The 20,513-nt window shown below is 41.2% G+C and overlaps 1 protein-coding gene across 2 annotated transcripts in view; it reads left to right on the top strand.

Moving 5' to 3' along the window:
- Nucleotides 1-565: 565 nt before the first annotated feature.
- Nucleotides 566-20,513, top strand: part of LOC110497918 (feline leukemia virus subgroup C receptor-related protein 2) — a 30,281-nt gene continuing 10,333 nt past the window's right edge. The window contains exons 1-5 of one of the 2 annotated variants that reach the window (XM_021574388.2): nucleotides 566-1,607; nucleotides 14,325-14,466; nucleotides 17,722-17,862; nucleotides 18,712-18,779; nucleotides 18,900-19,003. In XM_021574388.2, the coding sequence (XP_021430063.2) occupies nucleotides 1,017-1,607; nucleotides 14,325-14,466; nucleotides 17,722-17,862; nucleotides 18,712-18,779; nucleotides 18,900-19,003 (1,046 nt within the window). In that variant the 5' untranslated portion in view covers nucleotides 566-1,016. The remainder of the gene's footprint in view (nucleotides 1,608-14,324; nucleotides 14,467-17,721; nucleotides 17,863-18,711; nucleotides 18,780-18,899; nucleotides 19,004-20,513) is intronic. The other variant, XM_021574389.2, reaches the window with a different exon arrangement.

Raw genomic sequence — 20,513 nt, forward strand, 5'->3', positions numbered from 1 at the left:
TCGAATTAATATACACAAAAGCACAATGATTATCACACGGGACGAGACCGTAATCATCTGCACAATATACGTGGCACGAAAGCCAAAACAACATAGCACAGGTCCAACGGACATTGGAAGAATAATCGACAGAACAATAATAAACAAAGGGCACATTTATACAATTACTAATCAGTGGGAATAGGGACCAGGTGTGCTTAATGACAGTTCTGGAGGGTTTAAACACAGAGGTGACACAGAGGTGGGGGTGTTCGTTTATTTAAGATTTTTAACAAGATTTGAAATATATTTACCAATGTAGCAGTACAAATTGCATTTTAAACAAATAGGAGAATGGTTAAATTAGCATTATTTAGAGACCTCCCCCCAAACTGTGTGTCAACTGTTGCAATATGTGTGCACAATGTTTGCGTATCCATTGTATTCATTGTCACATTTAACAAGAAACATGCTCGTAAGAAGGGTCATTAACATAGTACCCATATGCTTAGGCTACTGTAATCATATTGTTCCGTCATTCACGTCGCATGCCGAAGTCTTCCTTATCATTGTTTTAACTTACATCAGGGGGAGTTAGAGTTTGGACACCACGTGGTGTTATAATAAAAGGATTGGAATTTCTCTCAGAGCAAGAGTGCTATTACGGACATATTCGGGACATTGTTATGTTAAGATAAACATAGGCTTTGTGCATGGTTTCCTATTTCAAGTTATTTATCACTTGTTTTATATCATTATTTAATAATGATAGCAATTTAACAAGATATTCTAAATATATTTATATATATACTGGTTTTATATTTGTTTTTTAATAGTTAGTTAGACTAAGATATGTTTCACCCTGCATTTTGACGTTAGTTTAACATTTAAAACGTTTTAATTAAGTTGTTGCGTGTTAGCCTACACTGCATGCAAATTTTGAATAATACATACTTGTTTAAGTTGCAGTTTCTGCGAAGACTAAACTAACAGTACGCACAGGTACAAAGGGCAGGTAACAGAAAAAGTGTCTCAATATGGGCGACAACCCTGACTTTGATGATGAAGAAATTAAAGAAGAGAACATTTGTCTGGATCTGGGAAAAACGAACCCTTCCAAATCCGTGGACTTGGAGGAACAAATCGAATGCACGAGCATCCCGAATGTGAACAAGGACAATACAACTACTACGCATTTATACAAAAGGAGATGGGTGATGGTGTTCCTTTTCAGCTCTTATTCCCTGTGCAACGCATTTCAATGGATCCAATACGGAATAATTAACAATATTTTTATGAAATTCTACCATGTGGACTCTTTTGCCATCGACTGGATGTCAATGATCTATATGTTGACATATATTCCCTTTATATGGCCTGTATCCTGGCTTTTGGACAAAAAGGGACTGCGGCTCATAGCATTGATGGCTACCGCCATTAATTGCCTTGGGACATGGATCAAGGTGGCCAGCGTCAAGCAAAACCTATTTTGGGTGACCATGCTTGGACAATTCGCAGGCTCCCTATCACAGGTATTCATCCTTGGGATGCCTTCCCGCCTAGCATCGGTTTGGTTTGGCTCTGAAGAGGTGTCCACCGCCTGTTCCATCGGCGTATTTGGGAATCAGGTCAGTTTATTCCACATCACGCAAAGGTACCCCATTAAGTGAAAACTGTGGCGATTTATGATTCATTATTTATTTTGATTTTAATTCGCAACAAATATTGATTTGTTGATCCAAAAAGAGTGCCCATAAACGGCAATGCCGTTTGCGACAATTGGAGAGACATTACGCATTACGCACATGGGTAACCCGATTACTATATATGATGTTTTCAAAAAGGTTGGTCTTGGACAGTTTATTTAACTGTCGTTTATAGATTTGAGATCTTAGATAGTTAATATGAAATAGGTCGACAGTATGGCATGACCAATGGCTATCAAGAGATTATCCTTACTAGTTGTGGTATTTTAGATTCAGAAGTTGTTTTGATGATACATTGAAAATGGTTAAAGAAGTTAGGGTATAGCCTAGAGCAATTCATATGCATTCAGAAATGGAGATACTGTAATTCTGGAATGGACACCTTTTGGCGAGGATGCATCCTCTTTTAATAAATGTCTGACACAGTGGTCAACATCTGAAACTGAGTATGTACAGCATCTGAAACTGAGTATGTACAACCTCTCTTACTGGACGAAATTGATCTTCTTTTCTCCCTCAAAATGCCCCATTATTAATCAAATTCGGGATTGGGTAGTCGACCCCTAAATGCAATAGGTAATGTGTACGATTATACCACTGCAATAGGCCTGTATTCAGTATCCAGCTATGTTGAAGCCAAACCACGAATTGGAGGCCAGTTGGGATTTACAATGTTGGGATTTATTATAATCCTTAATGATCAATTTATGTTCAGGCACGTCTATTATAATCCCCAATAATCAATTTATTAAAAATAATGGTCAAATTACCTCTGAGCATGGGGTTGACCATTAATAAACAAACCAGGACACGTGTCTGAGTGATTGTCCTCCATTTATCAGCCCTTGGATGCACAATTTCCACACCACTGATATAGCCAAATGAAAATATATTCAGAGATCAGATTTAGTGCGATTTGATGAGATGCGCTGCATAGTATTCTCGTTTAGAGCTTGATATTGCTGGTCCTTTTATAGATGAATTAATCCAGCCGTATAGTGAGTTACATGCATAGTGACAAGCATGTCCTAAAAACTGAATTGAGATGATTTTCTTTGGCGGTTTCACATGGCAAGGAGGAGCACTGCTCCAACAAAGTAGCTTTCCAATTTCCAAGCAATCACAGTTTTAGTCAGCCTTTTTGCTGGATTATCTCCTTTCAGAGCTCACTTTTGTATGGAATATTGTTTTCTTCTGACTAGCCTACTTTGTTCTGACTAAAGTAGCCCTTTGTGATTAAGTGTTTGAGATCATGAAAATGAAATACTGAACATGCTGTTTGAGCTTAGTTACTTAGCCAGTAAAGCTTTGAACTCGGATTAACATTTTTGTAGTATTTTTTTTAGGTGTGTGTGTGTGTGTAGTGCATTGAGCAGGATGAGAAGTTTTTTCTCCTGGAAAGTCAACTCTACATCTCGCCAATCCCCTCCCTGCAAACCTATCCAAAAAGACTCCTTGGGATGTAGCCTTTTCTGTAAGGATGATCTCTTTGAATATGTACACTTCGTACAAAAAACTCCACTCTCAAATTTGAAATGTATTCAGACTGAAACTGAAATTAAAGGTTATACCCTAATGCTAACTTGAATATTGCAACATACAAATACGAAACTCACACCACAGGAAAATGATTTTTTTTCTCAAATTGCAGCATGTTTAAATATGTCATCACCAATAGCCTAACTATCAAATATACAACATTGAGCATCTCTATAGCTGAATGATGCACAATCATTTTCAGAAGGATTTCTGTTATGTTTCTAACATAACTCGATGGACCTTTCACGATTGGCGAGGTTTCGTGAGAATTCTGTCACGACAGCAATTTATGGAAATGAAAGAAAAACAGATAAAAAATAGAAAAATATAAAGACGAGTAAGGGGGAAATTACGTGGTACAATTCGGCGATCTTTTGCTATTACTGTGTATGCATCTGTACAGTAGGCTACATTTAATCACGCACTTAATGCATTGATCAAGGTATACTAAATCATCGCTCTTTAAATAAGTATTTATGTAATGTAAAAAATAAAATAAAAATATAAGTGTGTCCTCCTATATAATATAAGTGTTTTTGTTTTTTGATATCCAATTGGTAGTTAGTCTTTTCCCATCGCTGCAACTCACGTATGGATTTGGGAGAGGCGAAGGTCTAGAGCAGGGGTGTCAAACTCAAATACCCAGTGGGCCAAAATGTAAAACCTGAACAAAGTCACGGGCCAACATTGAACAAATTAACCTTTTAATATGGACCCAAACAAGTTTTGCTTTAACATTGAATATGGAACAAGCATCGCTTATTACCATACAATATATAATTTAATAGTGGAGACATGCAAAATCGAATTTCAAATGAAAAAACACATCAATGGCATTCATTTATTAAATAAATAAAATGTAAATAAAAATGGTATGCCTCTTTTCTATTTGCAGCCTTCTGATTTAAATACCAAAATAAACTTTTTCCACTGGCTAATAATTTTACAAATAAAATGATAATAAATCAATCAACCATTCAAGCCCATGCCTTGTAGCAAGAAAAAGTGCATCAAGAAAACGTTAATTATTGCACACTGGTCTAATCTGATGTGCCCAAGCCAGATACCTGGCATCTCTTCTTGGATGCTAGTTCATCAATGTCTGGGCTCAAGCTCTGAGCTGAAGAAATCCTCAGTATCGAGCGAAGATGTTCATCAGTCAGACGTCTCCTGTGAGTTGTTTTGGTCATCTTCATCGAGGAGAAAAGTTGCTCGCATAGATAAGTGCTGCCGAACATGGAGAGCATCTGAGCAGCTTGGGTGCGGAGCTGAGGCATTGTGTCAGGGATGAACCGTGGAAACTGTGCGGCGCCCACAGCATCATACTTTGACTTCAGCGTGTCGTTGCACTGGAGTTCAATCAGCTCCATTTGGATGTTGGTTGGTGCATTTTCCACATCAACTGCGAAGGGATTACTAAGCAGTTCAAACTTGCATTTCTGGGCATCGAAGTCGGCAAATCGCCGGCTAAACTCAGCGGCGAGAACATTGAGTTTTTCAGCAAACTGTGCGCATGGGAACACGGCGGTAGAGATCTGCGCTTTTATGGATTGGCAGCAGGGAAAATGGCAAGGGTTTTCTTGCAGCATCTGATTCTCCCACAGGCACAGTTTAGTTTTGAAGGCCCTCACTGCAGCGTACATGTCTGTGATCCTCGCTTTGTGATGTGGCTTTTTTAAACATATTCTGTTGTGAAACCAAACTTCTTTTCATCTCCTCTACTTTCTGGCTCCTTTGAGTCATGTCCAGGTCCTTGTATTTGTCATGGTGTTTCGTTTCATAGTGTCGTCTAATGTTGTACTCCTTACTTACAGCCACGTTGAATCCACAAACAAGACAAACAGGTTTGTCTTTTACATATGTAAACAGATATTCTGCCTCCCACTTGTCCAGAAAGCTCCTGTTTTCTGCCTTTCTTTTCGCCATTTTTGGGAAGGGTTAGCTCGCTGACAGTTGTAGCGTCTATGTTGCTATGACTACTGTCACAGAGGAGAGAGCATTTCTGGGTCCTGTCCTGATTGGCGCGCAAAAACAGCAGAGCATTATGGGATTCGTAGTATTAGTGGTGAATGCGCTGTATAATACCGGCGGGCCAGCTCTAGTAGTAATTTGGTATTGTCTCGCGGGCCAAATATAATTACCCCGCGGGCCAAATTTGGCCCACGGGCCAGAGTTTGACACCCATGGTCTAGAGCCATGCGTCCTCGGAAACACTACCCTGCCAAACTGCACTGCTTCTTCACACAATGCACAGAAGCCAGCCACACCAACGTGTCGGAGGAAACACCGTACAACTGGCGACTGAAGTCAACTTGCAAGCGCACAACCCGCCACAGATGGGACAAGAACATCCCGGTCAGCCAAACCCTCCCCTAACCCGGACGACGCTGGGCAAATTTTGCGCCGCCTCATTGGTCTCCCGGTCACGACACGGGATCGTACCCGAGTCTCTAGTGACACCTCAAGCGCTGCAGCGCAGTGCCTTTGACCGCCCCTCTACTGTTTATATGGAAATCAACAAAAATATTTTATGAAATAAATACTTTTTGTTCAAATGGAAATATAGGCATAGATTTATATTAATTTGATGTAATACCGTAAATATGTCAATGGCTAGATTATATCGAAAGAGACTTAAAATACACTTTGCAAAATACAGTGCCTTGCGAAAGTATTCGGCCCCCTTGAACTTTGCGACCTTTTGCCACATTTCAGGCTTCAAACATAAAGATATAAAAATGTATTATTTCGTGAAGAATCAACAACAAGTGGGACACAATCGTGAAGTGGAACGACATTTATTGGATATTTCAAACTTTTTTAACAAATCAAAAACTGAAAAATTGGGCGTGCAAAATTATTCAGCCCCCTTAAGTTAATACTTTGTAGCGCCACCTTTTGCTGCGATTACAGCTGTAAGTCGCTTGGGGTATGTCTCTATCAGTTTTGCACATCGAGAGACTGAATTTTTTTCCCATTCCTCCTTGCAAAACAGCTCGAGCTCAGTGAAGTTGGATGGAGAGCATTTGTGAACAGCAGTTTTCAGTTCTTTCCACAGATTCTCGATTGGATTCAGGTCTGGACTTTGACTTGGCCATTCTAACACCTGGATATGTTTATTTTTGAACCATTCCATTGTAGATTTTGCTTTATGTTTTGGATCATTGTCTTGTTGGATGACAAATCTCCGTCCCAGTCTCAGGTCTTTTGCAGACTCCATCAGGTTTTCTTCCAGAATGGTCCTGTATTTGGCTCCATCCATCTTCCCATCAATTTTAACCATCTTCCCTGTCCCTGCTGAAGAAAAGCAGGCCCAAACCATGATGCTGCCACCACCATGTTTGACAGTGGTGATGGTGTGTTCAGGGTGATGAGCTGTGTTGCTTTTACGCCAAACATAACGTTTTGCATTGTTGCCAAAAAGTTCAATTTTGGTTTCATCTGACCAGAGCACCTTCTTCCACATGTTTGGTGTGTCTCCCAGGTGGCTTGTGGCAAACTTTAAACAACACTTTTTATGGATATCTTTAAGAAATGGCTTTCTTCTTGCCACTCTTCCATAAAGGCCAGATTTGTGCAATATACGACTGATTGTTGTCCTATGGACAGAGTCTCCCACCTCAGCTGTAGATCTCTGCAGTTCATCCAGAGTGATCATGGGCCTCTTGGCTGCATCTCTGATCAGTCTTCTCCTTGTAGGAGCTGAAAGTTTAGAGGGACGGCCAGGTCTTGGTAGATTTGCAGTGGTCTGATACTCCTTCCATTTCAATATTATCGCTTGCACAGGGCTCCTTGGGATGTTTAAAGCTTGGGAAATCTTTTTGTATCCAAATCCGGCTTTAAACTTCTTCACAACAGTATCTCGGACCTGCCTGGTGTGTTCCTTGTTCTTCATGATGCTCTCTGTGCTTTTGACGGACCTCTGAGACTATCACAGTGCAGGTGCATTTATACGGAGACTTGATTACACACAGGTGGATTGTATTTATCATCATTAGTCATATAGGTCAACATTGGATCATTCAGAGATCCTCACTGAACTTCTGGAGAGAGTTTGCTGCACTGAAAGTAAAGGGACCGAATAATTTTGCACGCCCAATTTTTCAGTTTTTGATTTGTTAAAAAAGTTTGAAATATCCAATAAATGTCGTTCCACTTCATGATTGTGTCCCACTTGTTGTTGATTCTTCACAAAAAAATACAGTTTTATATCTTTATGTTTGAAGCCTGAAATGTGGCAAAAGGTCGCAAAGTTCAAGGGGGCCGAATACTTTCGCAAGGCACTGTATGACCTATATGACATATAAGTCCTATTTCAAATGGCAGAAAGGAACGATTTTTCTTAAGCTTAATAGTAGCATTACTTTAAGAACAATCTTTAAATGACCTATTTGGAATGCATTTTTAGTTTTGGTTTCAGTTTACATAAAGATGATGCTGTTAGTGGGGCTTGCTTTGTTCATTCCTGGTCCACTAAATGTTTGCATTCAGCAGGGGTGTAGGACTTGGGGACCTGGGAAACACTCTTCATGCACTTTGATACCGGTTACTTTTTCGTAGAAGGTTAGGGGAATTTATGCAGTAGGTTAGGAGAATTCACGTAGTAGGTTCTGATAATTCATGTAGCAGGTTAGGAGAATTCACGTAACAGGTTAATAGGTTAAGGTTAGGAAAAGGGTTAGGGTTAGGGTTAGCAACAGTGGTGGTTGATGATATTTAAGATGAGGGAGGACAATATTATTTAAAAAAATTATGAGCATGGCCTTATTTCTATTACAGCTTATTGGATGACTATAATTCATATTCCATTCACCCAGCTCAATGTAGCATCGATAGCTTTAGGCTACAACATGATACTCAAATTTTCCTATACCCATCATGAAGTTGCTACAACCTAGCCTACAGAATGACAGTTTACAACATATGTGCACAGGTCGAGAGAAAAGGTGACAGATAGTGACACATTCAATATCGCCTTGCATACTCTTGCCTGTATCTATCTGATCTAGGGTGTATCTAGTGATCAACAGTTGCAAACAAGAGTTTCTATTAGACAAATTCAGGTATGTTTATGCCTGTTTGCTTCCGTTTAAGATAAGTTTTTCAACAGAATGAATACACCACTGATCACATGCAAACACAGTTCACATTCATAGCAGCGACATACAAACCGCATGATCACTTTGCTCGTATAATTCCTTCTCGCATCTACGTGCTCTCCTCCTCTCACCTTTTTCCTTCGCTTGTGGACTTCAGTGCACAACACGTCATCTTTCTGTGACCAGGCTTAAAAAACATTTCCAAGCCAAACCTTCATATCATAACTGCTACACACAGCCTAAATCATTGTCACCATATTAGCTAATGTCATAGTCAACATAGCTAGTAGAACTAACGAGTTAGTAAACCACCTACACTCATGCAGTACAGTGTACAGTCAGCAAGCAGTTACACCGGCGGGCCCCAATGGGAATAAATGAAGAAAATCAAAAGCTTACCTTGACTTGGAACAGTGTTGGATAGCCATCGCCAGCTAACTAACATAGCATCCCTCTCTGTTTGAGCTGGGTGTTTGATTAGGCTAAACTAGCTAACTGCATTCTTGTGGCAGGTAGCCTAGCAGTTAGAGTGTTGGGCCAGTAACTGAAAAATTGCTGGTTCAAATCCCAGAGCTGACAAGGGGAAAACATCTATCAATGTGCCCTTGAGCAAGGTACTTAACCATAATTGCTCCTGTCAGTCGCTCTGGATAAGAGTGTCTGCTAAATTACTGAAATGTAATTAGCTAGTTAAGTATAAAAAACATTTTTTTTAGCTCTCTCTTGCTTCTCCACACATTTTAAAGAAATTAATTTGTTCTAAACTGTTCAACTATTGTCTTTCTCTTTGAGTCAACTACTCACTACATTTTATGCACTGCAGTGCTAGCTATCTGTAGCGTATGCTTTCAGTATTATATTAATTCTCCTATCTTTTGATTGGGTGGACAACATGTCAGTTCATGCTGCAAGAGCTCTGATAGGTTGGAGGACGTCCTCCAGGTGTTGTCATACTTACTGTGTAAGTCTATGGAAGGGAGTGAGAACTAAGAGCCTCCTAGGTTTTGTATTGAAGTCAATGTACTCAGATGACGGAAACTATTTGTCCTCTGGCTACACCATGGTGCTACGCTACACAGTGCTGTTGAGGCTACTGTAGACCTTCATTGCAAAACAGTGTGTTTAGTTCTCCTGAGTGGCTCAGCGGTCTAAGGTACTGCATCTCAGTGTTAGAGGCATCACTACAGACCCTGGTTTTATCACAACCGGCAATGATTGGGAGTCCCATAGGGCAGCTCACAATTGGCCCAGCGTTGTCCATGTTAGGGGAAGGTTTGACTGGGGTAGGCCGTCATTGTAGAATAAGAATCTGTTCTTAACTTCATTTTTTTTTAAATAAATTATTTGGTGACATTACTATTTTTAGTATAGTTTAATATAAAAAGGATAACTTTTTTAATGTTTCACTGTTTTTATTTTTATGAAATTCCCTGATTAGGATGGTCCTCCTCTTCCTCCTCTGAGGAGCCTCCACTGGTTAGCAAAAATACTCTCCTAACCTGCTAAGAAAATCACTTTGTATTGAGGTGGAGTGAAAAAAGTGTGTCCCTGTAGGACATAGCAGAGACTGTAGGGGCAGTATACCATTGTAATTTCCCACTGTGCAGCGTGGTCAGGAGGAATGGACGTGGGAGGACATTCTGAATGGTAAAGGATCCTGGACGTGGGAGGAGATCCTGGCTGGGAGGGATCGCCTCCCATGGAAGCAGATGGAGGCAGCAAGGAGGGAGCAACTATACAAGGGGTCACGGCTAGCACGGAAGCCCGAGAGGCAGCTCTCCCCCCAAAAATGTGGGGGGCACATGGGGAGATTGGCGGAGTCAGGGTTTAGACCTGAGCCAACTCCCCGTGCTTACCGTGGGGAGCATGTGACCGGTCGGGCACCGTGTTATGCGGTGATGCGCACCATGTCTCCAGTGCTCAGTCACAGCCCGGTGCACTATATTCCAGCTCCCCGCATTGGCTGGGCTAGAGTGGGCATCCAGCCAGGACGGATGGTGCCGGCTCAGCGCTCCTGGCCTCCAGTGCGTCTCCCCAGTCCGTCCACGTACGAAGCCTCCAGTGATGATCCATGGCCCGAAGCCTCCAGTGTTACGCCCTGATCTTAGAGAGCCTTTTATTTCTAGGTTTTTGGTTAGGTCAGGGTGTGATTAGGGTGGGCATTCTAGGTTTTCTGTTTCTATGTTTTCTATTTCTTTGTTGTTTTTGCCATGTGTTGTTCCCAATCAGAGGCAGCTGTCTATCGTTGTCTCTGATTGGGGATCATATATAAGTTGGTAATTTCCGTTTGGGTTTTGTGGGGAGTTATTTTCTGTTTAGCTGTTTTGTTTGCCTGACAGAACTGTGCGCTTTCGTTTTTCTACTTTGTTATTTTGTTGAGGTGTTCAGCTTTATTAATAATCATGAACGCCTACCACACTGCACATTGGTCTCCTTCTTCAACCTACGAGAGTCGTTACAAACCTTCTCAGTAAACCAAGTACCCACAGACTTTCTTCCTCCGTTCTAAGGGATGGTTCATTCATTTTAGAGAAGTAGAGGTGTACTTATGTTTTGAACCACAACATGCTGATTCCTGGTATTGGGTTGGTCCTGTCTATTCTTATGGGTAATCTCTCCTTTGCACTGGACTCTTGTCCCTCATGGCGTGTGTATGTCATGTGGTAGAGAAAGACCGGTAAATAACAAAACGTTAACTTGTCACAGATACAGACCGCCCACAAAGGAGGTACCTCTGTTCCTCTCTTAGCTGTTAAATGCTACAAAGGGCAGAGGTACAAGGCAGAATGAGCATTAGCTTGCAGCGAGAATTATAACACGACTGGGTGGATGGCAATGCAAAGGCTAATAAGGCTGGGGCAGATGCGTCCACTGGTCTGATGTGGGAGAACCTGCAGGAACCTGCCGAACTGACACTTCTAATGTGCCCAGTACTTCCCACTTACTAAGTCTGTGGGAAATCAAAGTAACATCATTTACTAAGTGTATGAATACTGACAATTATTATTTATTTTTTAAACCTTTATTTAACTAGGCAAGTCAGTTAAGAACAAATTCATATTTACAATGACGGCCTACCAGGGAACAGTTGATTAACTGCCTTGTTCAGGGGCAGAATGACAGATTTTTACCTTGTCAGCTCAGGGATTCGAGCCAGCAACCTTTCAGATACTGGCCTAATGCTCTAACCACTGGGCTACCTGCCGCCCCGAACTTATGTGATACTTACAGCTTAGTCTACATTCAAAGTAGTCAGACAAATCTTTGTTTTTGATCTCCTGTTTCATATCCCACATACAGTGTTTTAACCCTGTCTGCTCTGTGGTTTTTAAATGTGAAACATTTAAGATAATTGTTACATAAAGAAAGAAAATATGTGGCCATATGATAAATAGTGAACCCAGGATTACAGGAACGATGTGATGACAGCTAAATTTGGTAAAGAATCCTCCTGTACATGGTCCATATTAGTTAAGCAAACACCATACATATTGGAGACTCGGCTCCTACTTGTAAATCAGGTCGTTTAATTTGACATCTTCTTCGCAACAGATTCATCTGAGGGTCGTTATGGAAATGTAACATATTTCAATCAATATAGTTTCAATAAAACCTCTCACTTTTGGAAAGGGAGAACGGGAGGAGGCCCTATGAACAAGTGATACGACTCTAACTACAGTTGAAGTCAGGCTGATGATTTTTATAGTATTGTTCAAATGATTTCTGTTACGTTTGTGTGTGGTTTGTTCTTCTAGCCTGGGGGATGGCGGGTGACTTCTACTACTCGAAGCGTCTGGTTTCGAGCTCCTATGACTTAGGTAAATTAACTGTACAGCAATAAGATTATAACCTTGAGAATGCTGTCTTCATGGCAAGCGTTACTTGAAGGTCAAGTTAGTAGGTGATGTTGTGAAGGGCGTGTGTGATTATTTGTTTTCAACAGGACCTTAGGATAGTGCAGTTCAAACATATTATGACAGAAGACATAGTCAGACTGATCTGCACAAATGCAACAACAGGCGATATCAAAATGTTCCGCGTCACTACAGTCACGGGTTTGATCCCAGGCTGTGTCGCAGCCAGCCACATCCGTGAGACACATGAGGCAGCGCACAATTGGACAAGCGATACAAAGGAAATACAAATACATTTACCTGTGGGCCGGATTTGGCCTGCTGCCCACCTAATGGGGAACCCTGCACTAGAACTATCTCTCAGCACATTCTAAGTTGCTTTGACAATTCTTGTGGTCATGCAGATACAGTATTTGTAGGTGACCCAGAATACCTTTTGGCTCTGGGTACTCTATGTAACCCTTGGGGAAAGCCTTGGATATGGATAGTGTTGACCAGCCTGAAGCCCCTGTCATCATTCATGGGAAGTTTAATGGTCTGACACATACTATGGAGTACCACACAAATGCCCTCCAACCTCTGAAGTCAAACAGTTCATTTTTCTTTCAATAGAGTCTCACGCAGTCAGAGCTTACTGTAAATACTTCATACCGTTCATTGTTAAGCATGTTTATTGTTCTTTGACTCAATCCCACCTTCAGTTCCTTTGCTTTTATGTAGATCAAAGACCATTTTGTTTTGCTCTTAATATTAACAATGACCTATTTTTCGCATAGTTATTTTAACCTCTGGCTCTGATACCCCTCCTACTGCTTTAAAGTTTGACATTATTTTCATTCAAACTAACGTTTCATGTAGAAGCTGATAGAATCAGGACTTCTATTTAAGTGATAATGCCGGAGCAGCCAGTGTTTGGAGGATATATTGGCACATGTGTTCTTTATTCATACTATTTCATCCTTCCACAAGATGTAGTACCGACACAAATCTAGGGTTGCTAGAGACACGAGCAGAGTCGTTCAGTCTTTTTGTTCTGTTGTGTCATGCCTAAGAACAGCCCGTATGACAAAACATTTATTTTTACTGCTCTAATTATGTTGGTAACCAGTTTATAATAGCAACAAGGCCCGTTGGGGGTTTGTGATATATTTCCAATATACCACGGCTAAAGGCTGTGTCCAGGCACTCTGCACTGCGTCGTGCATAAGAACAGCCCTTAGCCGTGTTATATTGGCCATATACATCACCCCTTCGGGCCTTCTTGCTTAAACATAGCGTGGAAATTGAATGGTATTTCAGAAGTTGTTTTGAAAAGGTTGATTTGAGGAACATGTTAAAAGGTCTATTGTACTGCATTAAGATGGACTGGTACCAACCTTTTCTTTTAGAAAGTATGAAATCTATGAAATGTATATTCTTGAACCAAATGATGGAGATTGAACAAAGATCACACTTCAGTTATTCTGTTGTAGGAATGCTGATCTTTAAAATGCTCCTGTGAGTCTGTTACTAAGCTATCCCTCAGGTAAGTTCATCTAAGTTATAGTGATGTAGTGGTGAACAACGTCAACACCAGTATTGACATTTTGTGCAGTGAATTCCCTAGAGGGTAGTTGCAGGTTAAGAGTGTCCCCAGCAACCATGAGGAAGCAGCATGCTGGGAAGGTGATGGGGAGATGTCACACTCTGGTCCTCCTTCGAGGAGCATGCCTCTGTCATCTCTTGACCTTGTCTCACATTCACCTTTCCCCTAGAGTTATGGGACCCTGTCTGATGTCCTTTCTGGAATGTTGAGGCTCTAGGAAGATGAGGACATGGGCACATGTAGTATTCAAATTTGGAAAGTTTAGCAACCCTCAATGTCCAAAAACCACTACAATTGTTGCCAGACAGTGGGGAGAGGGGGAACATAGGCCAGTTGACAAGGGATTGTGAAAGACGCAAAGACACTTTATTTATTTATTTACTGTCACTCTAACAACTATCAAGCAGTATAGCCACATAGGACTGTTTAAACATTTCATGCTTTACTTAACGTTATAGTTTGTTTATATGTTTCCCCTTAATAGCATTGCTTTGTATGTGTGTGGAGGTGTGATGGCAGGAGTCATTGACTGATCGTGTATTTTTGTCTCCCTCACTTACAGATGGGCATTGCCATTGGCTTTCTGGTGCCGCCCATCCTCGTGCCAAATGTTGATGATATGGACGATCTGGCATACCACATCAGCATCATGTTCTACATCACTGCTGGAATGGCCACCGTGATCTTCATCCTCGTAGTCTTCAGTAAGTCCCGAGGGAAAATGGCCATTCTAATACATACAGAATGGCCTATGGATAACACACAGAGCTGGTCAGTAGTTACTCCTTCCTAAACTCATTCCCATTATAACATATAACTCTTCCAATCATTATGAGCCTTAGGTGTTGAATTCATTATAATGCCAGTATGAGGTGTTGAATACATGACATTTTAATGTCAGTATTTCCTTTCCCCTGGCATTGTCTATGTACCAACAACTCATAATAAACTCTTGGTAGACGACAAACGGAGCCATGGCCCATAAACTTGTGACGTTGTTTTCGACTTGTATCAGTGTAAGACCATTTTTAAACGGGGACAATGAGAGCTCTGCTGTGGAAGTTTGAATATGATTACACTGCAGCATTGCATCTCCGGGGCTCATCATTGGGTCTGCAATTCTGTAGTCCTGGATGTCTACTTGTTTCTGGCAGTCATGTTCTCCTGGCAGTGTTGGTGGATAGTTCAGCATTCTCAGGGATTAGTGCATATTGAGATGTGCTCTGAACAGACCAGTCAATGTCTCTTCATTCACTTGCTGTGGATACCACATGGCTGCAATCACTGTAATTGACTGTGGTTTGACGACCTCGTTGAACTGCCTTTGAAAGTATTCTTCTTTCAACACACAGACCAGGTCATCCCATTTCTGTTTTGGGGCCTCCCATGTTTTGTTGAAAGAGTCACATTGGGCAAGTTTAGACATGGAACCTGGCCTTAGAAGAAGAACTGGAGTTATGGTGGGAGGCAGTGGGCAGATAAAGGCCTGGCCAGCAACATTGTTGCACTTAGGGGATAGGATGCATATTTGATCTATATCCTATCTTTGGGCTATAGTTATTGGATTTCTCAGTCAGATGAGGTTTGCTGCTGAGTGGTTGATCCCACCTCAAACTGCTACTATATATCCCTTGTGAATCTGTATTTAAAAAAAAATATATTCTGAGAATGAAACTGATACACACTGTCTGTAAGTCTTTAAACAAACAGGAACCTGTTTCTCAAAGGCCCTGAGATCAACCAATGTTTGATGTCAGTTATTATCAATTGTGGCTTTATAAAGGTGTGTTTAAACAAACAGGCAATGTAGGTTGCAGTGTGCTGATGTGGTGCTGTACTGTATGTGTCACTCATCTGTGGTTATGACTGTGAGCTGGATGCTGTAAGATATCTGATGTCTATTGAAGCCCTATGTTAGCTTGGTGCTGTAAGATATCTGATGTCTATTGAAGCCCTCTGTTAGCTTGGTGCTGTAAGATATCTGATGTCTATTGAAGCCCTCTGTTAGCTTGGTGCTGTAAGATATCTGATGCCTATTGAAGCCCTCTGTTAGCTTGGTGCTGTAAGATATCTGATGCCTATTGAAGCCCTCTGTTAGCTTGGGTAAGATATCTGATGTCTATTGAAGCCCTCTGTTAGCTTGGTGCTGTAAGATATCTGATGCCTGTTGAAGACCTCTGTTAGCTTGGTGCTGTAAGATATCCAGGATTTGGAAGGTTACTTTCTAAATGTAATCAATTACAGTTACTTACAGAGAGAGAACAAGAGAATGCATGGGATGGCCATTGGCCAAGCTTTCACTATTTTGTTGCTATCACCTGTCCAAAATTGTAATCATTAAGGTAATTAGCCAAACTCAGTTATGTAATCGGATTACTTTAAATTATTTTGGATTTGTTACGGATAATTTCCTCCTCTTCCTCTGAAGAGGAGGTGTAGCAGGGATCGGACCAAAATGCAGCGTGGTTATCTTCATACATCTTTAATAAAGATAATGGCGATACAATACAAAAACGTACCGTGAAAAACCTAAACAGCCTTATCTGGTGCAAACAAACACAGAGACAGGAACAATCAACCACGAAACACTCAAAGAATATGGCTGCCTAAATATGGTTCCCAATCAGAGACAACAATAAACATTTATCTCTGATTGAGAACCACTCCAGGCAACCATAGACTTACCCAGACAACTATACTACACCACAATCCCATAACCTACAAAAACCCCAAGACAAAACACACCACATAAATAACCCATGTCATACCCTGGCCTGACCAAAATAATAAAGAAAACACAAAATACTAAGACCAGGGCGTGACAGGATTACTTTCCCCTTAAGAGGCATTAGAAGAAGACCAAAATAATCAATCAAATGCATTTGGTGTGTCATCATAGTGGTCTCTGACTTGTGGTCAGACTCGCTCAGGTGGAACAAACTTAAACTTGTGTTATTTCCCCCCCCCAATGATACATTGAATGTCATTGAGAAAACAGAAAGGTGTCATAGTGTATTTTTACATTTAAAAGTACTCTAAGAAGTAATCATCTCATTTTAAGTTTCTGTAATCTGATTACAGTTACAGTTTTTTTTGTAACCAGTTACTCCCCAACCCTGAAGATATCTGACGCCTTTATGAACTCCTGCCCCAGTGAGCTGAGCTCTCCTCCCCTCCCTCTCAGACTGAACGTTGGAGCTGGCCTCTCCAGCGTGGCTATTGTTGACTGACTGACACATTCTGGAAAGCACCAGGGGCGTGGAGGAAGCAAACAGTTACTGGTGCATCTCATCTTTCCAACGCTTTGTGTCTCCTTATCTTATCTGTCCAGTCCTCAGGCAAAGTCCCAGACATGCATCATCTCTCCTTCGTTCTCTCGTTCTCTCTTTCTTGTTCTCTCTCTCTCTCTCTCTCTCTCTCTCTCTCTCTCTCTCTGTCTCTCTCTGGCTCTCAGAGATAGGCCCTGTTTGTTGCCTTGTGTGTGCTGTACCACCCTGGCTGTAACTTTGGACCTTCCTGTCCCACAGTCCCCCAGAGGTCTTAGACTGCCAGTGACTGTCTTGATTCCTACTGTGCTTATGTGTCTGTGTTGATTGACATGTGCACAGATGGTAGGATTTTAGCCACATGGGATGGCCATTGGCCAAGCGTGCACTATTCTGTTGCTATCACCAGCTTATTTGGGTGACTGCTGCTTGTTTTTCTTAGGGGAACAGACAAGGGGGAGGATTGGCTTGTGGTTGGATCCATTTCAAACATTCTCTTTTAAAGGGCTCTGACAGGCAGGAGCACAGCTGTGTAACTTAGATTCTACATCATACTCTTTTCTAATATATTTTGGGTGTTTCTAGATCATGTATGAATGGTCCAGTGTCAGAGGAATTGCATACAAACCTTGACACTACAGTATATCAGCATATTTACATTATCCTTCTCTGTTCTCTATCTGTGTCCAACAGTGTTCCAAGAGAAGCCGGAAATCCCTCCCACCCTGGCTCAGGTCCAGGCCAGGAGCACCCCTCCAGAAGAGTACTCCTACATGGCCTCTATCCTGAGACTGCTGCGTAACTTACCCTTCATGCTCCTTGTTATCAGCTATGGTGGGTCCTACTCACCCTCAATCACTCTCAAACCACACCCATGTCTACCATCATGTTTGGACTATTATTTGAGAAAACACAAAGAGCCAGGATACCTATGGCCGGTCAGATCAATAGAGGGTCGTTATGTGGGAACAGCATATGTGGGAACTCCTTCAAGACCGTTGGAAAAGCATTGCAGGGGAAGCTGGTTGAGAGAATGCCAAACGTGTGTAAAGCTGTCATCAAGTCAAAGGGTGGCTATTTGAAGAATCTCAGATATGAAATATATTTTGATTTGTTTAACACTTTTTTGGTTACTACTTGATTCCATGTGTTATTTAATAGTTTTGATGTCTTCCCTATTATTCTACAATGTAGAAAATAGTAAAAATAAAGAAAATCCCTTGAATGGGTAGGTATTCTAAAACTTTTGACAGGTAGACTATTGTGTTTTTGTTGATTTTGACATTGTTTACCCTTTGATGTAGCAACTTAGGATGTTCAGAAATAAGAAAAAAAGCATAGGAGCAAAGCTAAAGCTAAAGCTGTCCAAACCAAATAAATATGGAGTGACACTCCACAATCTATGCCAAAGTCAACTAGATATATGCCAAAGTCAAATAGTCTCCTTGCACTAGTGTAGTAGTAGACTGGCTAAGGTCCAGGTATGGGTTCCATGTGTGTGTCAGCTAGGCTTCCTTTAGGACAGGGCCAGACCCAAACACAGTGTCCCATGTGGATCCCCCTGCTCTCCCTGCAGGCCTCCTCGCTCAAACTAAATAAAGACCTGCTCCTTTGCAGACTACAGATCCTGTAAAATACTCAGTGTAGAAACAAAACGTAGATGTTTCTTTATGTTTTCTGCAGGGCTGAATGTCGGTTGTTTCTATGCTGTTTCCACACTGCTGAACCGGATGATTATTGAGCATTATCCAGTAAGTCTCACCTGAATCTTAACACAACTGGCCATGTCCTGCAGTTATAGCCACACTTATTCAAAGGAAGATATTGAGTTGTTCCCTCCCAAAATAAGTCAAATATTTATTTCCCCGAAGGGTGAAGAGGTGAATGCTGGGAGAATTGGCCTCACCATTGTCATTGCCGGGATGGTGGGGTCCCTCATATGTGGGATCTGGTTGGACAAGACCAAAACCTACAAGTAAGACATTCTTATCCTTCCTAGGACTGAACATTTGAGAGTACCCAAGAAAGACTTAATTGAAATAAAACACACATTATTACATCAGAATTATGCTCCTAGATACAACTATTTTTTGTGACTTTGATATCTCAGTGGCTCTTTCTTAGAACTAAGTAACTAAATAAGGTAACATACACAAGGTCCCCAGTCCCCACCTAAGATACATTTCATAAGATTATAATAGTGTGGCTGTAGCTGATTGCTGACAAGGCTGCTGACTCAAATCTTTAATCTGACACAAGAAGATTCCCAGGAAATGTCATGATCCTCTGAAGCTTTTTGGTCAAGCACCGTAATCAAGTCAGTCAACCGAACACTCTTAATTTAGATAACATTATCTTAGTTTTCTGACACCATCAGACTCCATCTAATGGTTAGTATGTAAATATTGAACATGAGGGAAACAAGGATGTGGTTAATCTTGTCAGGATGTGGATGTGGTAAGTCATGTCAGTCACCAAAATTATATTTGTTTGTATTGTTGTAATTGGTCCATGTTAGAAAAGATTTAGCAACTGCTGATGAGTCATCTTTGATAACTTTTGCCCTGTTAATTACTGATTAAAAGGTGATTTGAAACTATTGTGTATAGGCTAGTTAATTCTGCTCTCATGCTCAAGCAGTAGCCAGATTCACTGTATCTACCTAAGAGTCTTATACATTGTATACCAATAACTTATTCTTTGTCAAAAATACCATAGCTTGAAAAGGTAACAATCAGTAATGTTGTGATACTTTCTTGAGATCCGGGTTATAAAAACAGTAAACCCAATATGATATTGGATGGGCTGGGCTCTTGCACACAACAGCCTCTCTCATTAGCCACTTTAAACGAAGCACTTTCTGCATGAAAGTCTTTTAAATCTCCTATTCAAAGGCAGGCTTCTAGGTGGATGAAGTATTTGTGCTGGAAGTGGGAACCGCTGAGGTTCTGGAGGATCTGAGTGTGGAATCTGATGCGTCTCCCTTCACCCAGCAGTCTAAAACAGAACAATTCTTCACATGCCATTTTAATATATTCAGCCAAAGCAGTCAACCCATATTTCTGTTGTTGACATACATCCATGTGAGATAGTCACAGGACTAAGTCGTATTAACAACAACAGCTGAGTGGAGCAACGTTTCACTTGTGGTTGTACAGGAAGATCTTCACCATAGTAAGCATGTTGATGTAGACCAGAATATGCCAGAGTTATGCTAAGGGGGTCTTAGGAATCTTGTTTTTCCTCTCCTAAAGAATGGGATGGGAGGTGTTGACAGCCAGCCTCATCCAACAGTTCTGCATGCCAATTGAGAACTTGAACTTGTTGCTGGTGCTGTGTGTAGGTCTCACAGGCAGTGTTGCCCCTGGCCTGCCTGTGGGAAGTTTCAGGACAGGGACTTTTCTTAAGTGCTTTGTGGCCATGTTATGTGAAAGCAATATCCAGATGAGATAAAAACATTGCAGACTCATTCAAATCCTGTATGG

The sequence above is a fragment of the Oncorhynchus mykiss genome, chromosome 19 (genome assembly GCF_013265735.2).
Source record: "Oncorhynchus mykiss isolate Arlee chromosome 19, USDA_OmykA_1.1, whole genome shotgun sequence".
Classification (NCBI taxonomy): domain Eukaryota; kingdom Metazoa; phylum Chordata; class Actinopteri; order Salmoniformes; family Salmonidae; genus Oncorhynchus; species Oncorhynchus mykiss.